Here is a 10,474-nt window from a genome sequence, read left to right on the forward strand (position 1 = left end):
TATATATATATAATCTGTCTGTGTATAGCTGAAGCTCTGTATTAAAAGGTGATGTATGCAGTTCAGTTTTAGATGGTGGTGCTGAAAGAACAGCTCCCTTTGCTGCTTGCATATAAGTCACTGCAGAGATTTTAACAAGAAAGGGAAAAAAAATAAATACAAATACGTGTATACACCCAATATCACGGATTTGGTTGGACTGAGAGCTGTTTTAAGTGTCACAAAATATAAAATTAATTTATTGAACTCTGACGTCATTGGAACTCCCTCCCCTCCCCCTAATATTTTCTGCTTTATTCATCGCTTTAAAAACATCTGGTTCAACAGTAGAGAATTGTCCTGATTTCTGTACAAGCGCGCCTGATTACGAGCTGACATGTGAAAAAGTTGTTTGACTTGCATATGCGAATTTCCTTTCCCTTTTTAATTTATTTCGGTGCTCCTGCCACCTGAGGGCGACAGAGAGCGCAAGAGAGCCTTTTCTGCGAGGGGAACGGCACGAAGTAGAAATGACCGGGCGTAAACATGGCGTCTGCCTTGGACGACGATGAGATCTCCAATGATGATTACTATTCCCTTTTAAACGTTCGCAGAGAGGTACGGGGCACACTCGGGACGCAAAGAATGTTTTGTACTGATGCATGCATTGGGTACTCATAGTTTCTCGAAAGCTGATAGCCAACAGTTGCTTGTTGAATGAGATGTATGTGACAAGGTAAGCTAGCTTGTGACCCACGACATTGATTAGTGTGGACTGACACTTGAGTTAGAAGTCGAACAAGACTCTTTGTGGATTATTGAGTTAAAGTTTGGTCAGCGTGAATCGTGTTTTGTGGAAGTACGGCAGAAGAGTTTCCTCTTACTATGATAATCTGCGGGCTAATTGACTGGATAGTTTCAGTTATCATGGATGAGCTAACTGGCTAGTGCTACAACTACAACTGTTAAGCTCCAGCATGCAGTTCATGAGCTTACAGAGTTTATCTGTGATGTCAGAAAGTGTTTGTTCATGCTCCTTTATTTGGTCAGCTTCAAGGGAATACTATTTTTGACAAAACCAGATTAAGGTTTGACATATGGTCACTGTGATTTTGTGGTTAGAGATGTGATTCTTTAAGAAACAACACTGTAATAACTCACCTCGTGTGTTTATTTTCTGACAGGACAGCATGATCTGGTGACTGTAGACTCAGTACTTAAGATCGGTTTTAGATCAGATCTTTATATTTTTAAGTTAATTATTATGAAATGTGTCCTGACATTTCTTCCATGTCAGGACACATGGAAGAAATGTGTCCATGTGTCATTGTACATTGCTCTAAATGTACAACGACATACAGAGCAAATTATGTTTGTCTTATGAAGCAATAATTTTGCAAAAACAAAACAATTAAAGTATGTTGATAAATATTATCTAACACAAAAAGCTAATGTATTACTGCTAATTTGACAACAGTTTTGATCATCATTATACCAAAAGTCTTATTTTTAAAACCAAACTATCATTGAAAAATTAAATAAATACACAATATTGATATCAAAATATTGAATTATGCATTAGTAATATGTTTCTAATTACATACATGTGATTACAAACCAGCCAAGTCATACAGTCTGGGAAAAACTCAACTGAAAGCTTGAGGTTGCAAAGTTGCTACTTATTGGCGTCACTAAGATGTTACTTAGATCAAAAGTCTCATTATGCTTTTACACTCTGTGGTCCGCTTTAGGCCACCCAGGATGAGCTGAAAGCAGCTTACCGGCGCCTGTGCATGCTCTATCATCCTGACAAACACCGCGACCCTGAGCTAAAGCGACAGGCTGAGGTTCTTTTTAACCTTGTACACGAAGCTTATGAAGGTAGGTCAATCTTGCAGTAGTATTTCTCTTCAGCTTAGCCTAAACTAGCTTAACCTAAATTTGGCTGTTTTGATTTACTTACACTTTATATAATTCAGAAATACTCACGAGTTGTTTATTTATCTTGTTCTAGTGCTTAGTGAACCACAGGCACGAGCTATCTACGACATCTATGGCAAGCGAGGGCTCGATGTGGACGGGTGGGAGGTAAGTAATGTAGATGTTGTAGTGGCAACAACTCTCCAAAAGGGCAAAACAAAAAATGTGTCTAGAAACAATAGTCAGACTACAGGCAAGAGAAGTCTGCCGTGAACACTATGACAATATCTTTATAAATTTTTAAAAATACTGCATATTAAATTTCCTTTTAAATGCCACTTGTACATTGTTTGCCACATATAAACTTGTCCAAATGCCAACAGAAAATCATTTAGTTTTTTTTAAAGATTGTAGATTTCTACTTGGAGAGCTTGCACCTAAAATTTAATTAAGGATTTTAGATATAAACAACTCACCTTCAGTAATAATAGACGTTAAAGGACATTACAAAACTTATTTTCACTTTAAGTAAATTGCCTGCAGAAGTTGGTTTGTATTGCGAAGAAGGATAGCTACCGTTCAATAAAATCATGACTGTAATTATGAACAAGGTTTCAAAATGAGCTCTCTTTTGCAACTTTGGTGCAATTTGACATATATGTTTACTAATAAGAAATATGAAGATGGTTTTATTAGAATAGAAGCTTTAAATTGCACAATGTGACCGCGCAACACTTTTTCTTCAAGTTAGTTAGCACTTAGTTATTGCTTGCACTCGCTTTGTATTCAGCTCCTGTCCTCGTCCTCCAGGTGGTGGAAAGGAAAAGAAGTCCTGCTGAGATTCGGGAGGAGTATGAACGTCTTCAGAGGGAGCGAGAGGAGAGAAGACTTCAGCAAAGGACCAATCCAAAGGTGTGTTTACACCAAGATGAAAAGCCTCACTTTAACTGTCGTAGGTTCCTTTGTGTGCAACACTAATCTATAATCACTTCACAGGGGACGATAAGTGTGGGCATTGATGCCACAGACCTCTTTGACCGGTATGAAGAGGACTACGAGGATATGGTGGGAGGCGTACCACACATAGAAATCAACAGGATGCATATATCGCAATCTATAGAGGTACATGACTGGCCTGTTTGTTTTCTGTCTTTGGCTGCCAGGAAGGCTTTTCATCCTGGTTTTGCTCTCAACGTTCCTCTGCAGGCTCCTCTCACTACAAAAGACACGGCCATCTTGTCCGGCTCCCTGTCTACCCACAACGGGAATGGAGGTGGCACCATTAACTTGGCTTTGAGAAGAGTCACCTCAACTAAAGGGTGGGGTGAGGTATGCTTCATTCTTTCTGTTTCTGCTTATGTTTGTCACAAAACAGTTTTCTACCTGTCTTGTAGGAAACATTTGAAGATCCGGAGTGATTTTCGTTGTCTGTGTTTACGCAGGTAGAGTTGGGGGCCGGAGACACTCACGGACCTCTCTTTGGAATGAAGATATTTCGGAACTTAACGCCTCGATGGTATGTTTAGCAAAGCAAAATCCTGTTCGAAGTCGAGTCACCGCAGCTCCAGCAACCTTTTGTTTTGCTTTGTCTCAGCTTTGCAACGGCTCAGTGTGGGCTCCAGTTTTCTTCGCGGGGCGTTCGTCCTGGGGTGACAACGGTGCTGGCTCGCCACCTCGACAAGAACACTATGGGCTATCTGCAGTGGCGCTGGGGAATCCAGTCCTCCATGAACACCAGCGTAGTGAGGGACACAAAGAGGAGCCATTTTACCGTCGCAGTCCAGGTTATTAACACGCAATTTCATTTACCTAGAAGAGTGTATGCATGTGTGTTGAAGTGCAACAGTTTGGATTTTAGGAAATAAACCTTTCCTGAGCCTTTCCCACCTTTTAAAGTGACTTTTTACAACTTTATTAAAAAAACAAACTGAAAACTCTAAACTAGCGTGGCTGCATAAGTATGCACACACCCTGAAACTAAACTTTGCTGACGCAGTTTTGATGCTGTTATAGCACTCTATCAGCATAGCACGTCTTGACTTTGCAATATTTGCCCTCTCTTCATCCAGTCTGTCAGACTGTGAGGCATCTCATGTGCCCAGCCCTCTTCAGATCCCCCTACAGTTCCTCAGTCGACAGCCTGAAGCAGTCTACTTGGGAGCCCAGAGCTCTCCTCTCATAAGAGAAGAAGAAAATAACAGAAAAGAAAGAAACTGATTTCTAAGCAGAATATTAAGGCAGATAAATTGTCCACACTGGGAAAGCAGCAAATCTTCTTGTAGATCGTTTCTGTGACATAAGTTTTGTTGTTGGTTTTAGTCTCCTCCTCTGAGCATACAGATCATGATAGTTTTATCTCACAGCCTTTGCAGTAGAGCAGATAGTGGAGTGCTCTAGTAGATTTGCCTTAATTAGGCTTGACTGAGGCTCTGTTGTAAAATAAAAATAGCCTTCAAAGCAGGATGATGCTGCCACCACCATGCTTTATTGTGTTCTTTGTGGTGATTGTTGTCTTTGCACCATACAAACATTTTGGAACCAAAAAGTTCAACCTCACTTCCATCAGACTTTGTTTCACAAGCTTTTGGGAGACGTGAAATGTGACTTTGCTGAATTTTGCTGGGCCTGGATCATTCTCTTTGTTAGAAAAGGTTTCCATCTTGCCACCTTATCCATTAGCCACTACATAAGAAGAATATGAAATATTGTTGTGACTTGTACTGTACAGCAAGTACCTGCCAGAAATTCCTGCAGCTTCTTGCATTTCGTTGCAGGTCTCTTGGCTGCCAGTTTTCTTCTCGTCTTTTCATTAATTTTGGGAGGCCATCCAACGCTTGCCTATGTTACCTTTTTATAATATTTTCTCTCCTTCTTCACTGTGTTTTGTTAAATGTTCATCGCCTTGGAAACCCATCTCCTGACTAATGACAATGACATCTCTCTGATGCTTTGGAAATTCTCTGCGAATCGGTGGTTTTGCTGTAATAATCGACTTGAGAAAATGTTAATTAAAACCTACTGGAGCAGCTGAACTTTATTTGGCAATAGTCGGAGATACTTTAAATCATGACAGGTGTGCTCTGACTCCTACTGAACATGAATTTTAATGTGGTGGTTAATTCTGAACACAACTGCTTCCCCTGTTATAAGAGAGTGGCACACTTATGCAGCCTGCTCATTCTGGAGTATACCTCCCAAAAAGTTTCAGTTTGTTTTTAGTTGATTTCTTCAGGTTATTCAGTAATGCAGATCATAAAAGCTTTTTATTTCCTCCAGAATCTACAATCTCCTGTTAAAGTTGTGCCAAAATTCAAACATTTGTTTTTTTGTGTCTCTGCAGCTTGGCATTCCTCACACCTTTATGATGATGAGCTACCAGTACAAGTTTCAGGATGAAGACCAGACGAAGATTAAAGGCTCAGTAAAGTATGTTGTCAGAGCTCACTGTATGTGACGTAATGCAGTTGTAAATTTGCATGAAAGGTGAGAAAATTACTTTCAGAACCTCATGAGGGAGTCCCAACAGATAAGTCGTTTTTGTTTTATAGCTGATGTGGGTAGTTCTCTTGTACTCTCTCTGCAGCAGAATTTTGTGACTGCAAAAGATGTTGGTGTTCAAGTAACAGAAAATCTAACCCTCTCACAGACAGAGAGGAACCTTTTAAAAAGTTAAATGTCATCCAAGTTGAACTAAATCCACTTTTTGTTGCTGTTGTTTGGGACTAAACTTTACGCCAGAAATAAGGTAATACACAACAACATCAAAAAATTTCTCCCCCAAATAGAAAAAAAACAGTTTCCTTTCATCATTCACCAGGCAGGACACCACTAGGTGGCGCTTAATGAAACTCTTTTCTCTGCTTAGTCTATTTCTGGGGTCTTCAACCTCTGGCTCCGAAGCTGCAAGTGGCTCTTTAGACTTTCCATAATGGCTCTTAATAACTTTGGCTTAAAATGATAAATATCCAATTAGTGTTTTCTAAATACATATAAATGCAGTTTTGTGCTGTTTTTTCAATGTTTTATTGCATAATTACATTGAACTTGCCCAACAGAATGACACAAACAGTACCAGTAAAAATAGATTGTATCCATTCTCTTTTTGCAAAGGTTCTCTTTATTTTAAACTCACAAAATAAAAATAAAAATCTAACAAAAATAAATTGTTAAACTGTCTGGAGCTTCGTTATAAATATAACATGCAGGTTCATCTTATTAATTGGGGTATTGTGTGAAGCTATATTTATTTTAGAAATTCAGTTTATTACACCTAGTAAGATATTTTAATAATTTATTTTTTTATTAATTTCAGTGGTTATGAAAACCCACAGATCAGTCTCTCGTAAAATCAGAATAAGAGCATTTATTAAAGAAATGTCAGCTTATTTTAATTTATGTAATGTTCAATCCTCTCAAGTTATTCTTGTTGTTTTTGCACTTTTGTGCCACATTTTTTCCTCCCACTTAACTTACTAATATATTTCATACATCCCTCTATGAAAAGATACCTTATTTAGTACTGATCTACTTAGCCATAATTCTTTCAAATATATCATTTTGTATGTGTTGAATCTGTATCGGTTTCACCCTTTGAATTAAATTAGTGAACTAAAGGAACTTTTCACAGATTTTCTGGTTTACTGAGATGCACCAGTAAACCAGAGCAAGAGCTTTTGTTTGGAGAATGAAGGCCAGTAGCTTTTTGCATAATATGGGTGACAAGTTGTAATCATCACATCGTTTCAAATGTTGTACCCAATAACTTGCAATCTAAATCGGAGCAGCCCACATGTGGTGAGTTGGTAACTCTGTTGTAATGTGGCAGATCGGGTTTCTTTGGGACGGTGGTGGAGTACGGCGCTGAGAGGAAGATCAGTCGGCACAGTGTGGTGGGGGCCACCGTCAGCGTGGGAGTCCCGCAGGGCGTCTCCCTCAAGATCAAGTGAGTGCAAAACCCTGCTCCACTTTATTTCATTCCCACCTGTTGTGTTTCCAAATGTTGGTTTCTTCTATTCCACTCTACCGTTACCATGGCACCTGAAAGCGTAAAGTCAAAACTGTCAGTCAGTGAAAGCATGTAGATATTCCCTGTTTCTACCTGCGCTGGGAGTTGTCGTGATAGAGTTTGTCTAAGTTTTGTTTTCCAAAAGATGTGTAGAATTACCGTATTTTCCGCACTATAAGACGCATCTTAAAACCTTCAAATTCCTCAAAAGCTGACAGTGCGCCTTGTAATCCGGTGTGCCTTATATATGGACCAATATTGAGCCACAACAGGTCTAGCAACTACAGTAAGCAGCCGCCGACTTCATTTTTGCCTGTAGAAGAAGAAGCACATGGTGCATGCTGGGATAGTTGCCAGAACGCTGGTTTGTAATCTATTAATAAAGTTTGACTGACCTATCTACCTACCGACCTGATAATCAGGTCGTCTGCAGGTCATTTAGCACCACGTTCTCCAACCAACATGCTGTGCGCGAACGGAGAAGGGTGACCATCGTCCAGCCACGCCCCGGCCCAGTCGCAGAAGGCTCTCCTCGCCGACCGGAGTCGGACTGTTTTGTTGACATTCTCTTTAGTGCAGCTCCATCTAGTGGATGCATAACGTAACTCCAGCCTCTACTGTAGCATCTATTCTATGCGCTTTATAATGCGGTGCGCCTTATATATGAAAAAGTTTTAAAATAGGCCATTCATTGAAGGTGCGCCTTATAGTGCAGAAAATACGGTACACATTGATTTTAATTTGGTATCTATGTTTCTATGTCCTTGATGTAAACAGTAAAATAATTTCTCCAACTTCAGGCTGAACAGAGCCAGCCAGACGTATTTCTTCCCTATTCACCTCACTGACCAACTCCTGCCAAGTGCAGTCTTCTACGCCACGGTTGGACCTCTGGTTTTCTACCTCGCCATCCAGCAGCTCGTCATTCGGCCCTATGTACGGGCCCAAAAGGAACAGTAAGTAACGTTCCTGTTTGTCTTGCAAGCAATCTTATTGGAGAGGACTCTCTCCTGTATTGCTATGGCCAGATTTTATGGCCTCATTTTATTTCTTCATTTTGTTTTATTCAGAGAGCTGGAGAAGCAGAGGGAGAGTTCAGCCTCCAATATAGCAAAGAAGAAACAGGAAGCAGAGGCAGCTGTGAGTATTTGACAGATTTATATGTAGTTGTGGTTCGTGTTCAACATCCATGGTGGGGTTTGAGATTAGAGATGTTAATAAATGTGTCTGACGGCTGAGAATTATTTTGCCTATCAACAAGATGAGCGAATGAGATCGAATTAGAAAAATCAAGAAAGCAATGGAATTTATTGGCTGCATATCTCGATGCCTGACTTCTGGCTTTCGTTTTTTTCCACCTCTGAAGGTTTTGCTCATGCAGGAGTCTGTCCGAAGGATCATTGAAGCAGAGGAATCTCGAATGGGTAAGAACATTCATATTTGAGCAGTGATTTGAGACTTGAATTTTCAGTTACACTTTATTTCCCGAAAGTTTTTTTTGTTTTTATTTTTGAAGACTGGAGTCAGGCCCAACAAAAAAAAAAAAACTTTCTTGCTGCTCCGGCACTCTTCATGTCAGAATATTATAAATTAATTCAGTTTGGAAACTGTTCTCTGGTAGCATCATACAGCAGCTCACTGTAACGTTGTCGCTGCCCCTTCTTTATTTAGGCCTCATCATCCTCAACGCTTGGTACGGCAAATTTGTGACGGACAATAGCAGAAAGCACGAGAGGGCAAAGGTCATCGATGTGACTGTGCCACTTCAGTGTCTGGTGAAAGACTCCAAACTTATTCTCACTGAGGCCTCAAAGGTAAGAACTGTGGTTCAATGCGAGAACCTAAAGCAAAGCAGGTTCAACAACTACTACGTTTTAGTATTTACTGGTGCAGCTGATGGTGCATTACTTTTGAGTTGTCTGTTCAGTCAGGACTCCCTGGCTTCTATGACCCCTGTGTGGGGGAGGAGAAGAGCCTGAAGGTGCTGTATCAGTTCCGTGGAGTCATGCATCAAGTCCTGTCAGGAGACACAGAACCACTCAGGATACCAAAGCAATGTACGTTTTCCTGGATAGCACAACACGAATGTATCCGTGTTTTGTTGTTGAAGGAAATTGTATTGAAGAAATTGTGAGTGTCAATTGTAATTTCTCTCTCCTTCTTTTCATTACAGCTCACAGGATTGATTCAGACACATAGAAGTGCTTGTTCTGACCAACACAGAAAAAGACTTATCTCTAGACTGTTGGACAGAAGATGAAGAGACCTATGTTTTAGATGCGACTTGGAAATCAGTCTTTGTTACTCAGAGATCATGAAATTACCTGTTTGCCCTGATGTTCATTTAAATATTGAGAGTGGAATAAGATAACAGACTGGATTTATCAGAACCAGTATTCAATGGACGGGGTTTTGGCCTGCTAAATGTGACAAAAAAAATCAGCTGCTCTCATCATAAACCTGAGTTCTGCCCTCGTTGGGATCAGTTCGGTTTTGGGGATGGCTTGCAAATTTTGACAGAGTTTTGTGTACTTGAACAAAAACTGCAGTGCCTACTGGATCGAAGACATGAAAGTATCTCTGTTTATTTGCCATATTATTAAAATCATTTTCTCTCATTTTGCTCAAATTTACATTGTATTTTTCTTTGTTGTTATTCCATATTTTTCTATGAGAAAAGACTGCAATTACAATGGGTGATTCGAGTTTGATTTGGTAAGTCAACAACATGAGAGCTCGAGGATGCGACGTCAAATGCCCAAAACAGCACAATGCATCATGGGAGTTTAAGACGGTAGAGGCGGGTTGGTGGGTGGGTGTTTGGTGCAGTTTGGTTTTTGTGATCCATAGTGATGGAGAGATGAAGTTTCATGATGCACTGAGGCTTAGAGCTGACGGGCCACGATTCTTCATACGCTCTGCTGCAACATTGCGTGATGATGACCTGATGTGTGAAGTTTTAAATTGAATGAATGATTTTTGTGATGCAAATGCATAAATTCTGAATGTTGTCTTAATCTATTTTTATGAAACAGTGGCTGTAGATAAAAAGGAAAACCTTGAAGCAAATATGGGAAAAGGTTGTGATGTAAATGGGTTTGTGTTATTTTGTTAGCAAAATGTCACCAGAGACAAAATTTTTTATTTATTTTTTTTCCTAAATATAAAAAACTTACTGTTCTCAGCTTCAGACGGTTTCTCTGTTTTGAGATGTTTCCGTCTGGTATAGAAAATACTCTTTCAAAGATTATGGATGTAACCAGAAAAGCATCAGCAAATTTGTGGAAGTTGGGATAAAACATTTTTTGTCCTTCCCAATATTCCAGGGGATTCTCCAGTTCACCAATGTTACTGAATGTTTGTTTGTATGCTGTCTTGTCGACAGTACCAGTTTATTAGACATTTTATGAATCCTTAGTCTATTGGTATTTCAGTTGTTAATTCATGTCCTAGATACCAATGAGCTAAAAGAAATGCATCTAGCTTAGGCAAAAAGTATGGAAAAATTTGTATTTTTCTTTGACTTAACAAGCTTCAGTGACCTCTGTGTTGGTCAGACAGACTCAAAAC

The 10,474-nt window shown here is 39.7% G+C and overlaps 1 protein-coding gene across 1 annotated transcript; it reads left to right on the top strand.

Moving 5' to 3' along the window:
- Positions 1–448: 448 nt before the first annotated feature.
- On the top strand, positions 449–9,537 carry dnajc11a (DnaJ (Hsp40) homolog, subfamily C, member 11a). The gene is made up of 16 exons (XM_008414284.2): positions 449–597; positions 1,731–1,860; positions 1,994–2,067; positions 2,710–2,811; positions 2,896–3,021; positions 3,106–3,228; positions 3,342–3,415; positions 3,494–3,683; positions 5,240–5,325; positions 6,725–6,841; positions 7,705–7,860; positions 7,975–8,044; positions 8,271–8,328; positions 8,576–8,718; positions 8,832–8,961; positions 9,078–9,537. The coding sequence occupies exons 1-16, from the start codon at positions 526–528 to the stop codon at positions 9,101–9,103; spliced, it is 1,677 nt and encodes a 558-aa protein (XP_008412506.1). The 5' UTR covers positions 449–525; the 3' UTR covers positions 9,104–9,537.
- Positions 9,538–10,474: the final 937 nt, after the last annotated feature.

The sequence above is a fragment of the Poecilia reticulata genome, linkage group LG7 (assembly GCF_000633615.1).
Source record: "Poecilia reticulata strain Guanapo linkage group LG7, Guppy_female_1.0+MT, whole genome shotgun sequence".
In the NCBI taxonomy this organism is placed as follows: Eukaryota; Metazoa; Chordata; class Actinopteri; order Cyprinodontiformes; family Poeciliidae; genus Poecilia; species Poecilia reticulata.

What these genes read in the sequence shown, in the direction of transcription:
- dnajc11a (XM_008414284.2), top strand. Translation starts at nt 526, where the DNA reads ATGGCGTCTGCCTTGGACGACGATGAGATCTCCAATGATGATTACTAT. An exon ending in AGCAAAGGACCAATCCAAAG is followed by an intron (nt 2,812 to 2,895) that starts GTGTGTTTACAC and finishes ATCACTTCACAG; the next exon opens with GGGACGATAAGTGTGGGCAT. An exon ending in AAGATTAAAGGCTCAGTAAA is followed by an intron (nt 5,326 to 6,724) that starts GTATGTTGTCAG and finishes GTAATGTGGCAG; the next exon opens with ATCGGGTTTCTTTGGGACGG.